This window comes from Podarcis liolepis, assembly GCF_965112155.1.
Source record: "Podarcis liolepis genome assembly, chromosome: 2".
Lineage (NCBI taxonomy): Eukaryota > Metazoa > Chordata > Lepidosauria > Squamata > Lacertidae > Podarcis > Podarcis liolepis.
Window position 1 is genome coordinate 104,315,110 of NC_139555.1, and position 14,360 is coordinate 104,329,469.

Consider the following 14,360-nt stretch of genomic DNA (forward strand, 5'->3'; position numbering starts at 1 on the left):
GGATCTGAGTTTTCATTTTAAAGAAGTTCCTAGAATTATATGAGTGGAAGCTAAAGATTTCCTGTTGGCAAGGACATGCCTCAACCATAATTATGCAAAATGAGAACATACTAATTTGCTTAGTTTGCATAATTTATACAAGTCTCAGAAATGGGTTCATTTCTGGGGGAATTTGCTGTAGAACTACCCCCCCCCAAAAGACCCGAATATAACATACCGTATTTTTCGCTCGATAACACGCACCCGACCATAACACGCATGTAGTTTTTAGAGGAGGAAAACAAGAAAAAAATATTCTAAACGAAACAGTGGATGTATGATTTTTGTGGTTCATGCTGTGGCCACAGACATGTGATCTGGCAGTGAGTTTGGGGTAGCCCAATGCAAAAATCCTGAGGATCCATGTGGATCCATGTTTGTAACCATGTTTTTGCACCACTGCAGCCCCAGGTAACAGTGGGTGCGTGATTTTTTTGGTACAAACTGTAGCCATGGACATGCTATGTGATCTGATGGTGAATTTGGGGTGACCCAGTGCAAAAATCCTGAGGATCCATGTGGATCTGTGCTTTGTAACCACGTTTTAAGTGGGGAGGGAAGGAAAAGCACTCAAGTGACAAGGAGCACGCATGGAGCAGGCTCTGCTTCTCTCCTCCCCCCCCCCCCCCAGCAAGCTGAAAAACTTTGCTGAAGGGACAGAGAGCCTGCTTGTTTTAAAGGAGCCTACCGGTAGGCTCCTTTAAAGCAAGCAGGTTCTGCTTCTCTCCCTCCTTAGCGAGCTGAAAAACTTTGCTGGAGGGACAGAGAGCCTGCTTACTTTAAAGGAGCCATCGGACAGGAGCCGCTTACACGAGTGTAAGCAGCTCCTCTCCCACTTTGCTCCTTTAAAGAAGCAGGCACTCTGTCCCTCTCTCCTCCCCATTCAGCGGCTCTTCTCCCTCTGGAAACCATGGAGGAGGGAAGCATTCGCTCCGTAACACGCACAGACATTTCCCCTTACTTTCTAGGAGGAAAAAAACGCGTTATGGAGCGAAAACTACGGTACTCTAACAGCAAGTTCTACTCGATTCCAGCTTTCTACTGGCAAGCAACAGAACACTCAGCCCTGCTCAGACAGACTAAAATAGGCTACATTACTTTCAGTGCCCTTTCTCTTATGTGTTCCTAGAAATCTATGGAACAAAGCTTGCTACTTTTTGCCACTATATAACTGAATCATTGGTGCTCCTAGGTCCTAAAATTTGCTTTGTATTGAAATGATGTTTTAAAGTGAACTGCAAACGCAACTCAAGTGGCAAACAAGAACTCGAACAAATGAAGATAAAACTTGCATTAATTTAATGAGAACCATACGGATCATCCTTCCCGGTGGCAAGGGGCTGTTTCCTTTTCATGCAGATCTATTCTCCGTAACAATAATCCTTAAAGCCTTCATAAGCTCAGCTTCAGATATCATAAACAGCTCAAAAAATAGCACTATAAAAACAGCAGTGCCAGCAGGCATTGGACCAAGAGTCAGGTTGGAAGTGGAGCACTCAAGACAGCCATGGGTTGTGGGGCTTCCAGTGACCCAGGTGAGTTGGTGCGGCTTGGCAGCAAGAGCTTAAAGGATTTGCAACAGAGCAGCCAAGAAATGATGTATGGTACCACAACCATGGACGCGGGTGGCGCTGTGGTCTAAACCACAGAGCCTAGGGCTTGCCGATTAGAAGGGTAGAGGTTCGAATCCCCGCAACGGTGTGAGTTCCCGTTGCTCAGTCCCAGCTCCTGCCAACCTAGCAGTTCGAAAGCACGTCAAAGTGCAAGTAGATAAATAGGTACCGCTCCGGCGGGAAGGTAAATGGTGTTTCCGTGCGCTGCTCTGGTTCACCAGAAGCGGCTTAGTCATGCTGGCCACATGACCCGGAAGCTGTATGCCGGCTCCCTCGGCCAGTAAAGCGAGATGAGCGCCGCAACCCCAGAGTTGTCCACAACTGGACTTAATGGTCCGGGGTCCCTTTACCTTACCACAACCTTGCTGAATAATTTTTGCTAAGGGCTACTGAGGAGAGTAGTGGTTTCTCAAGAAAGCAGGGGAGAGTTGCACAAAAACTGCTTCGTATGGGCAGCACTTCTTATCACGCTTAAGGGTGTGATGAATCAATCCTTGGACTTTGGGTGGAAACAGGGAATAAGACAATTAATTGGTCCTGTTTCGCCTTAACTGTGGGAGCCAAGGTAATCTAATGAGCTGCCCTGATCCACTTTGCTTGCTCTAGTGTGGGGGTAGCAGCTTCAATTTTTCCCCCTTTTCTTTTAAAGCTTGTCACAGTAAGTTAACACTGAGGAGTGCACGTTCAACAACACAATGCTTATTTGCCTTACGCAGGCAGAGCAAATTGTGTTCAATCAAAATTCCTGCACTTCCAAGCGGCAACATTATCAGTAAGAGGGAAATGAAGCAAGGAAAATGAACGCTTTGCTGTTAATGCTGCACGCTTTTTGTTTTATGACACCTTACAGTGGTACCTTGGTTTAAGAACAGCTTAGTTTATGAACAACTTGGATTAAGAACGCTGCAAACGCGGAAGTAGGCGTTTTGGTTTGTGAACTTTGCCTTGGAATAAGAACATGTTCCGCTTCCTGTTGAGTGTGTTCCATTTGTAAATCGAGTCCCCCGCTGCTATGGGAAAGCAAGCCTTGGTTTAAGAATGCTTTGGTTTAAGAACGGACTTCTGGAACGGATTAAGTTTGTAAACCAAGGTACCACTGTACTAGGTAGTGTAGGAGAGGCGCAAGCTAGCCATCAGTGACAGTCCTGCCCATCTTATTCTGTTACTGAAAGACACTACATCTCTTTTTGTCAAACCAAGTAAGATTCCAGGGCTGGACTGAAAAGACTGTGTATCGATTTTGCATGCAAAGCTCCCTATTTTTAAAACTGGATTCTAGTTGAGTCTTAGGGTGTATGGGAGAGGTGTGGTCAAATGTAGTTTGCAGAATCAACATGGGAGCCCAAGAGTTGAGTTTTAGCCAAGTGAAAGACAAACACTGACCATGACAGAAATCAAGGAGAAAAGCAGCAATTTCAAGCAAATTATGCCCCATCTCTAATTGTGAATTTGGGTCCTAGAGTAGCTAAACAAGCGGAACGGCTGGGATGCAGAATCTTTAAGTAAAACCAGGCTGTGTTTTAGGTTTCTACAATCACCTCCATTCACATTGCATAACATTTATTTTCCAGGGCCACCAGAATGTGAAGAGAGGTAAGATATAAAAGTAGCGAAAATTGTTACCCACTTGGTAAAACGATGAATGAGAGTTAATTGAGACTTAATTCAATCAACACAAATCTATTCATTTAATGTAAGAAAAATAAAGTTCTAAAAATGCATTTATCAAATCAAGGACCATAGAATCACAGAATCTGTAGAGATGAAAGGTACCCTGAAGGTCATCCGATACAACTCCCTGCAATGCAGGAATCTGAAAGCCCTTAAAAACACACAATCACACATGACTACAGAAAAACAACCACGTGTACACAGCCATGTTCACACATCAAATTAACCATGGTTTATTCTGATTTCCACCAGCTGAATTGAACTTTAGATTCCTGCACTCCCCCTTCCACCTCCCTTTGTGGCTGGGAAGAAGCACGCAGGAGCTATTAGTTTCACTCTGAGTAAACCATGACTTCCTGTTCCAGCTGAATCTGGAATTGTAGATCAATGCTACTTTGATCGATTTCAAAACAAGCCAACTCCAAACCTTGGGTTATGAAGCTGGTTTGTTTAAACCAACCATTAACTCATGATCCCCAGTTTGGATAAAATGGGAAGTTGTGTTTTACCGAAAGTGAAAGCGTCTACTGTCCTTGTTCCAGTCACAGAAGAAAGAGGAGCAGGGAGGAACCCAAGGGTTACTACATGATAAACCTTATCATGATATGCAAACTAGGTCACTGTGCAAACAACTCCAAAATGTCAGGTGTCACACTTTCACAATTAAATGAGCTTAAGAACCCTGCTTAGAATGACACTCCCATTTAGTGCCAAGTACTATAATTATAAACAAATCATTTCTCTTTCATCTACTCTTTTGATCAATGACACATTTAATCCAGTAAAAGCCTTTTAATCAAGAAAGCAATCTAACCAATTAGATAACCAATCACTGCAGCTTTCTGCAAAATGCCACTTGAACATTCATATTTGGTGCAAAGGCTTTTGAACTAGTGTTTAAATATTACTGATGAACTCATTTAATGCAATATGCCGCCAACAGAAGCAAGCACTCATTAAAATGTTGTTTTTCTTTTGGTTCAGGGCGGAAAGTGAAGGCAGGTAAGTCGTGTTGCAAAAAAACCAACACACACACACACAATGTAAAGTGTCCTTACTCGTGTTAATAGGAATGCAAAGCCATGGGATGGTTATAATTTGCTTAAAATTATTATTAATTATTAAATTTGTTAGATGCTTCATCTTCCCCAAGACAACCCAAAGAGACACACAGCCAGTACTAAATTAAAATGTGGCCTTAAAAAAGGTTATCAAAAGAAAATTATTCAAAGTGACTGGCAAGCAGTAATGGGTAATGCTGGTGTCACAGCTTCACAACATAGTAGCTAAGTTATGAACTACAAACCCAGATGTCCTCAGTTCAAATATTGCTTCCCCTAGGAGCTCACAGCAACTATTACTTACTAACTTGCTAACCCACAGCAACTTACTATTAGGCTCAGTGTAATGAGGCTTTCCCTCTCTACCTCCCATGCCCCCACTATTGGCATGAAGAGGAAGGAAAGGGTGGGCTGTTAATGGGCATAGGCAGGCTTTATGTTGGGGGTGGAAGAACCAAGCTATCTGTGATGTGATTGGTCAGTTGTTGTTTTTTTGTTTATTGACTTGATTTTGGGGGGCAGCTGCCGCCTTGACTATGCCCATGGGACTGTTCTGGCAGCATGCTGAATTTCTCCCACAGCACTGTGGGATGTAATCCACTGAGAGCAGTCAAGTACAACATTCCTTGTTTTCCTAGAGTGGACATGCAAGGGAATGCTTGGTCCAGCCAGTCAAAACTTCCCCTTCCTCCTGGCCTGGAGCATCCTTCCTTGCATATGTGACTAGTGGGTGGGTGTGACCTTTCCAGACCTGGTAAAAGGACAAGCATGCTGCCACTCTCTCTCTTTTCCATCTTCTTTTCATCCTACGAACTTCCTGGAATGAACTGCTGGCTGCCAGCTAAGCAGTCCCTCAGGTCACCTCCCTTATGGGGTAAACGTGTTTTTATACGTTTGTAACTTTAAGCCTAAAGTCTGCCTTCAGGGATCACACTGTGCTCTGCCTGATCGTGAGTAAACTTTCTTTTTATTGCTTATGAATAAGACTGTGGTGGACAGGCCAGATTGAATTGTGTATTGTCTTAAGAAACTCACACGAATTTGCAACTAGTTTTTTGCTCTGCGTGAGAAGGGGAATGTAAATTCTGCTAAGTAAAGGAACTTGCTAGCGCAAGTTAGGAAGGATATTAATAAACAATATATCCTCTCCTGCCACCCTGAACATTCCCACAAGCACTATAATATATGGGTGGTATTCAATGCGAGTTCTGCTCGTTCATTTCAATGGGTCTTCTGAGTAGCACTTAGTTAAATACTGGCTTAAGTGCACAAGCAGTTTGCATAGATAGCAGTGTTTGCCCCCTCCAATATGGTCAGTTACAAAATATAAGCATATCCCTACACCCCTTCATTTTGACTTATGCTCCAATTCTTGTAGACCCCACCTAATGGGGAAGTACCATAACACGTTTTTGATAATTCTGTGACTGAATCCCTGTGCTTATGCTCTAAAAGGAAGGAAGGAAGCCTGGGTGGGGAAAAGAAAAGAGCGGGAGTATTACAGGATAGACACACTCCACAATTTGGCTGCCACCTACAGGGCTATGACAACTCTGAGCTTGCTGCCCTCTATTAGTAGGGATCACGCATGAATTGAAATTCATTTAATATACCTCAGGGTTCCTGTTTATCAAGCTAACCTTCACTGTATCTCTCCCTTACTACGACAAATGAATTGTTTAGGCCGCCAACACAAAGCACTTATGTTGGACAAGGATCAAAGGCAGATATTCAAGAGGAAGTTAATAGGTTGGTATCCTTCCCCAGCCCTTCTGTGCTGTTCCTCTTGCCACACAGCATAACAACACGTCATGTTATGTAACGCTACTTGATTCCTCCTGGCTTTCCAGCATCTAATGCAAGCATAGGAGAGGTGGTGGCTGGTGTAAGATTCATATGCAGAGACAGCTCTGATACAGAGGCATCAATGGAAAGACAAGACGTGCAACAGAAGCATTTTTAGGAAAATGCCCAAATAGGACTGGAATGAACTTGATGCTGCTTTATAAACAGGGGTGAAGGAAGTTGTGTATGCCAGTCCAGCCTATACTTTGCTTTTCTGTTTGTCTTGAGCTAAAAATAGCTTAATTCCATCAAAACCATCTGTTCTTCGATTTTATGGTGGTTGGGGTTTTTTTAAGGGTACATTACAGAGCCAATAAATGTTTCTTGTCTCTTATCAGCCTGGAAAGAAAGTCATGAGAATGGAAAAGCTGATTCCCAATTACCTGCTGCCTGGAACATTTTGCACCTTCGGTTATACAAACATGAAAAACGGGGGGGGGGGAATCCTCGGTATTTTGATCAACGGGAAATTTGATTGGCTGCGGCATACTGACAATTGCTCCCAGAATTGATCAAGGATGGTTGTAACAGAACTAGGCTAACCCAACTGCATCCAAAAGACTTGGGGTGAAAAAGAACAGCTCTGTAAAACCATAGGCTTAACTCCTGCATATCAGTCCATACCAGTATAGCGCCACAAGAAAGCCCCACAACAACCTCTTTGGGACAGGCTTCCCACAGCTATAGGACAGGTGCTGAGAACATCCATCTGTATGCTACAACTTGACCTGCAGGAAGAATGAGCACCAATTTCTTGCCATATCAGAGATTGTATAACAGCCTTTTTGCTAAAGTAGGGAATACCTCATGTTGTAACAATGCCATGTGGAAATATGGGGAAAGTGTTAGAAAATCAGATACAGTGGTACCTTGGGTTACATATGCTTCAGGTTACAGACTCTGCTAAGCCAGAAATAGTACCTCAGGTTAAGAACTTTGCTTCAGGATGAGAACAGAAATCGTGCTCCGGCGGCGCGGTGGCAGAAGGCCCCATTAGCTAAAGTGGTGCTTCAGGTTAAGAACAGTTTCAGGTTAAGAACAGACCTCCGGAACGAATTAAGTACTTAACCCGAGGGACCGCTGTACAGTCATACCCCGAGTTGAATGTGCTTCAGGTTGAGCGCTTTTGGGTTGCGCTCCGTGGCAAACCGGAAGTAATGGAGAGTGTTACTTCCAGGTTTCGCGCTCATGCAGATGCTCAAAATGACATCACGCGCATGCGTGGAAGCGGCAAAACGCGGCGCGCGCACACACAGTCACATCTTACGTTCCATTCAGGATGCGAACGGGGCTCCGGATCGAATCCTGTTCGCATCCCGAGGTACCACTGTATACAATCTAATGGCACCTTAAACCTATGTTACAGTCGTCATAATGCAATGTCTAGATGCCATTCCCCGCCCCTGTAGGATGATTGTTGTTGTGGTTGTTGTTGTTGTTGTTGTTGTTAATTTCATTTCTATGCTGCTTTGCATTTAAAAGAACAAATCTCAAACCTGTTTACATAAAATATCGAATAAAACAATCCAGAATAAAACAAATTCAAGCTTCAAGGAAAATATTTCAGATCCTTCTCTGACATTCTGCTTTCCTCTGTCACCAACTGCTTTCAGGACTTATTGTGGTGGGAAGGTGGGACTGAAAAATTTTAAACAAATAAGAACAATGGTATCTTCCACTGGTTTGCAAATATTTGAACTTTTCAAGGCAAGGACTCTAGAATCAAGTGTCCAATCTGTGGCGAAATTCATACAATGCTTCAACCTCACAGAATACTGTTACTTACCTTAAGGTGGTCATGCTTGAATAAAGGAACTTCAGAGAAAGATTGTAGGGTGAATTTGGTGAATTACAATTTATCAAGATTTCAATTCTATCATCCCAGTGGCCTAAGGAAATGGTCTTTAATCCTCAAAAGGTGTTAATTAGCTAACCAATGGTAGGGTGTTCGTGTTAATGTTGCTTTGTGAATTGTGAATAATAATTTTTAACAAAATTAAACTTTAACGTAATTATTACCACCTTTATTCTTTGCATTTCTTTCCTCTCTGATGTTACTGCTTACTTTTCTTCTTCATTCTCTTGAGACAGACAGGTGCCAGCCAGCCAAACAACCAGAAACACCCACACCCACACCCAACTTAGGATATTATTTCATGCAGCTGGTGGATTCTAATGCACTGAGGTTTATGCCTTTTTTATTGTGGCGTAAGACATTACCTTATGATTCATAAATCGACCCTCTATAATAGCTGCAGTTTCTCCTGCAAGTAAATTTGTAACTAAAATAAAAATCTGCTGTTCTGTAACCTTCATTTATTAGCCAGACACTGAACGAGTTATTCCACCTGCACAGTTTAATGATTCCTCTGGCATAAAAACCCAAATGCAAATTCTGGAGAGAGAAAGTAACACGTAAAAAAATGGGTCTGAGGAAGAACAATTGAGTTAGTAAGCCAGGTGTTCAACCTAAGTTGAGAGTAGTGCAAGACTGACTTTTGAAAGCGTCTCTATGACTGTGGGGGCTAGAAATAATAATACAGTGGTGCCCCGCAAGACGAATGCCTCACAAGACGGAAAACCCGCTAGACGAAAGGGTTTTCCGTTTTTGAGCTGCTTCGCAAGACGATTTTCCCTATGGGCTTGCTTTGCAAGACAAAAATGTCTTGCAAGTGTTCCGATTTTTTCCGCTCCCCCCCCCCTTTTTCTAATCCGCTAATAGCCTTTTAGCCGCTAATCCGCTAAGCCTTTAATAGCCGCTAAATTGCTAATAGCGCTAATCCGCTAATAGGGTTGCTTCGCAAGACGAAAAAACCGCTAGACGAAGAGACTCGCGGAACGGATTAATTTCATCTTGCGAGGCACCACTGTAGTAGTAATAATAATAATAATAATAATAATAATAATAATAATAATTTTGTTTATTCCCCGCCCATGCAGCTTTTCCTGTCTGCTAGATTCCCGTTTGCAAGGAGTGTGACATGCAAGAGCATTTGAGCACTTGTTTCTGACCTGCAATCCAAGTGATCTCAGGAGGGCTGCACTGGGTCAGGCTACTGGTCCATCCAACCCAGAAGTATGTACTCTGTCTGGCAATGACTGCCCAGTGTATATCAGACTGAAAGGTCTTTCCTAGCACCTGCCACCTGAGACTTTTTAACCTGGAGATGCCAAGAATTTGACTAGGGACCTTCTCTGCATGCAAAGCATGCCTGCTTCCACTACGCAACGGTCCTTCCTCTCCCCTCAAGACTTACTGCCCCAAGTAGCCATGACCTTTCAGTATTGCCTGTATTCAGTACTGCACATGGCTCAAGCTGAATTGTCTCTCTTAATTTGTAAGCGTGGGTAAGGATCACGTTCGCTGAAGTTTGAAAAGCAGATGAAGACACACAAGAAGGTAATCAGGAAGGCTGGACATGGCATGTCAGGTTTTATTAGTCGGAAGTGTAGTCAAACCCCAGATCAGATTGCCACCAGCATCTCATATGGCGGGTGTACTCTCCCCCACCTTGGGCAATACTATAGTGCAAGAACTGATCCCTCTGCAAATCTGCCCACACTTTTTGAAAACAAAACAAGGACAAAAAAAATAATCAAATATTAGCTGTAAAAATGAGTTAAAACAGGCCCCTCCCCAACAGATTTTAAAAACCCAAGAGAACATCCCACATACTTAATGCAACAGAACTTATCATAACCAGTTTGTGGAATTCTCACAGGCAAGACACATTTACAGCACTTGGAGCCTTGAGGTAGCATTTTTAAGCAAAATTGAAATTACCTTTGTGACCGGAGAAAAGCATTCATAGCACATGGTTTAAGATTTAGATAGGCTCAGAAAATTTGTGCCACGTGCCTAAGAGATTAGGGACTGTTTTCTGCTTCCTGGGTGATCAAGGCGCGACATAGCCCTACAGCCTGTACAGGGAGAAACCACACAGAGAGAAGGCCTCTTCAAATGAATCATGTGGTTGAGCAACTGGAACACACTGACTTCACCAGCAGTACTCACAACAAAATATAACGGGGGGGCCAGACCCAGAAAAGTTGTATTTTTGGCAAGACTAGTATACAAATACATGTCAATAACAACTGAAAAGAAAATGGCATTTAAAGGGGGTTACCTTTTCTCCTCTGCAAACCTGCACTTCACATAGCAACATTTCATTTCTTACATACATTTAGTGAAATTTGTGCTGTGACATTAACAGAAGTATAACACAGGGACACTGTAAGCTCTTCCTACCAGCCTCAAAAATGACAAGCAGAAAGCTGTGTTGTTGGTGTTGTTGTTTTAAAAAAGGACCATATGAAGAGATATCACTCTCATTAGTCACTTTGCTGCCGAGTTCTCTTATTAAAGCTAGACATCACCAGTGATCATACGCAAACTATTCGCAGATTTCTTTCCCCCCTTGATAAAGAGCAATACCAGAAGCAGAAACAAAATTCTCAAAATACGTTCAAATGTCATAAGGAGTTAATGCAGCTATGGTAAAGCAGTGATCAAAAAATGGGAGCTGAACCACTCTCGGTCAATATTGCTAGACTCCAGGGAGACTGGGGACGGAGGCATGAAGGGGAAATAGTAGGTGTCAACATGATTCGTCCAAGTATCTTTCACTCTAAGTATTTCACAATACATCATTTTACAAATAGCCAAATCATTACCACTCAGACATATAAAAATTGGCTCATTTTAAAAGTAATGTTGATGTCTTCAGTGCAAGGAGCAATCCACACGGCTACAAACTGGACTTGCGTTTAAATCCAGCCAAAGAAAGAAGACTGTCCTCCTTGAATGTTCAGCTGGAATTCCCACACAACTTATCACAGGAACACCAGAAAACTGTGGCTCTTGATAGTGAGTCATATGACCAGTCCACCATCCATAAACACACGGAGATAAATCAGTTTTGCACAAAAAGGAACGTCCAATTTTGGGATTGTGCATTTGAGCCCTTCAACTTGCCTGCTTTCATTAAAGTATAGAAAATAATTTTCAGCAGGTAGTCTATAGATCAGTATAGCTAGCCTGGCCCTCACCCACTCTACTTCCTGTAAAGCCATTTCCCTTCCCTGTCTTTTCTTTCTAATGCAGCAGAATCCTCTACAAAACTCTAACAGAACCCCAGAACTTCAGCTTGGCCAGGTTGAGAAGGTGCCATTTTGAGTAACGTGTTAAGAACTATAAAGCAATGTTATATAGGACAGAGACAAACGCTTGCAGGGTTCCAGTGAATAAGTGCTCAGCATAAGAAGGGAAGGCCTCTACTGGCTGGAACTGTGGGTCTAGAAGGAATTTGGCTCACCTGAAATTTGACAAAATCTTAAGGGAAACTTGAGAATGGCTTGAATGCATACCTGCTCAACTCAGCTTACAAAGGCTCCACAGTGACCTTTTTCAACCAATCCCCTTAATTAGATCCACAACCTAAAAGAAGTTTACACACTGAAAATCCTACAATGAAAAACAATATCTTTGGTGTAAAATCTTAAGATGAATGAAGCATATTTTTCTTCTGGGCTTTTGTAGCAAACCTGTCTCCTACAAGCAGAGAACGCACGGCTGAAATGGAGGTGTTGGGGGAGGAAACGCAGGATACAATCACCAGAGCTTGGACGTCTTTTCCATTGGCTTTCATTACATTAAAAAAGTCCTTTTGCCTTCAAGCTAGTACAGTATCATTCCCTGATTCAACAACGTATTAAAAATTATGTCTTAAATTGCTAATGTAAAAACATAAAAATGAGGCAAATTGGGAAATGGCTACTATGAGCTAATTTGTGGTTTAGATCTGTGGCATTGCCAAGAAGGAGGAATTATGAATGGTGGAATTATTTCAGGTTTAAATGGCTGGGCCACAATGAGTAAAAGGTTTTAATCTATCATTGCAAATCCATAATTAGTGAAAATCTCTCTCCAAAATAGTCATGTTTATAACACACTGAGAAACACTGATAATGAAATAGTCAAAGCAAAATGACTACTTACAGGTTCCAAAACTTTTTCCTTAAGAATGTTCTTTCTAATGCAATAAAGAGAATTGTTTTAAAATCTAATGGCTGTAGATATAATACTTGGATAACACTTAATCCAAATTTTTGGCCAAGATCAAATATAGTGAGAGCAAGAGGCTCCACAAGAAACAGGGCTTTTCCTTCCTCTCTCCCAAAATCTGCTCCGGAGGGTTGGGGGAATTGCCAGAGCAGATTTTTGGGGGGAGTGCACAAGGGATAAAAAGAGAAGAGAAAATCCCAAGTTCTAGTATGCAAGCAGATTTTCATCGCACAGGTGGTGAACATCACTGGATGTTGCTAATTATTTTAAGTAAGCAGTAAGATAGAAAGAAGATACTTTTTTAAAAAAATGCTGCTGACTTAGGAAGTGTTTTGGAGAAATGTAGTTAACTGAATCTGAGCTCAAAAGATCCCTCCAGCCACAACATCAATTGTTCAGGGAATGAGATTTTTTTCATTTTAGGTTTCTTTCTTTTTTTTTTTAAAAAAAAGAAATCATTCTCGTTTGAAGTAAGTTTCCAAAAAAGATTTCGCAAACAGACTCGGCAACTGGAAAGTATATACCTAATTTTGTTAAAGAATGCTGTAAAATATTACAGTAGAAGGGAGCCCCTTAAGTACATAAATATAAGTTACAAAAAAACCCAACCCTCCTTAAAAAAAAGAGCATTAAAACTGATTCTGCGCAGGGCAGTGCCATGCAAAATTGAAGTGTGTAAAGAATCCCCACAAACAGGAACTTGGGTTACGCACTTCTGTTTCCCATCAGACCGCAGATTAAGTCTTAATCAAGAAAACAGGTCAACTTTGGGAGGACAATATTGTTGCAACACTTCCGGCCACTGGATCCCTTGACCTAATATTCAAATTCACTGTAGCCTAAAAATATAAAAAAAACCCCAATTCCGTTTTCTGCTAGATACTGCTCAGAATTCAGTATTTTGCTTCATTATTCATCGGCTGGAGTAGGTCCACCCTTGGACCCAGAAGCCTTAGAAGCTGCAGTACCTGCTATTTGCAGCAGATGGCAGGGAAACCTCAGAACTCGCTAGCTCCGAAATCTTCCCATGCCCTTGACATTATCAACTATTTCAAATCCAAGTACAACATCTGTATTAAAAGCAGATTGATACTCTGTCGGGGGGAGGAAACGTCAAAAGGAAGATACTGTAAGGAGGTAGCTGTCCCTGAAAGGAGGAAGAGCCACCTGCTATTCCAAATCACAATTACAAAGTTTTCTCTCGCAATGATTTTTTTTTAAACAAGAACAAATAAGAGGGCTCCACATCTTTCGTATCAGGCACTTGAATTGTTGGAGAGACATGCCATTCTGAATCAAGCAAAGTGAAAGGAGGATTAAGAGACTCAGCAGTAAGCTAGGTCTAATAATGAAATTTCAGCAGCAGCAAAGCAGAGGCCTGGAGCAAACCTTGACCTGTCCAGCTGTGCTGAGACCTATGTAGGTTTCTAAAAAAAATGCCCAAGAAGACACCAACAGCCACTGTCCCATAGTGTCCTTCTTTCATTTGTGTGGTGCTGCGCTGTTGCTAATAGGAGACTTTTCTGTGTCTTGAACTGAGAAGGCACTAAGGTACTCTGTGCCTAGTTGCCTGGATGGGTCAGGTCCAAGCTAGAACCAAACAACGCTACCAGCTGCTCTTCGTAATGGGTTATATTCCTCTTCATAATGTCCATGCAGGGCCCAAGTAACCTTTCGAATGCTTGCACATCCATAACTGCAGGGAGACATGGAAAGAATGCATCAAAATAGACTTCAAGGGAAATCCCCGGCCCCACCTGCACCTCCAAAGAAAACTGGAAGTAGAACAAGTCAACCAGGAAAACAGGGAGATATTGTTCCTTGATGTTTTTATGGTTGCTCCAAGAGCAGCCACCTGTTTTAGGGAAGTTTTTAATGTTTGATGTTTTATCGTGTTTTTAATTTCTGTTGGGAGCCGCCCAGAGTCGCTGAGCCCAGTCAGATGGGCGGGGTATAAATAATAAATTTGTTTTTGTTGTTGTTGTTGTTGCTGTTAATGGTTTGGACTGCTGCATCAGCAGCATGGTAAGTCGCAGGGACAGAAGGAAAGTGGCACAGTTGATCCGA

The 14,360-nt window shown here is 42.2% G+C and overlaps 1 protein-coding gene across 1 annotated transcript in view; it reads right to left on the bottom strand.

The window, feature by feature from the left end:
- Nucleotides 1-9,649: 9,649 nt before the first annotated feature.
- PRKAR2A (protein kinase cAMP-dependent type II regulatory subunit alpha) overlaps nt 9,650-14,360 on the bottom strand; it is a 91,120-nt gene continuing 86,409 nt past the window's right edge. Inside the window, exon 11 of the mRNA XM_083493014.1 lies at nt 9,650-13,989. Within this exon, the coding sequence (XP_083349140.1) occupies nt 13,856-13,989 (134 nt within the window). The 3' untranslated portion in view covers nt 9,650-13,855. The remainder of the gene's footprint in view (nt 13,990-14,360) is intronic.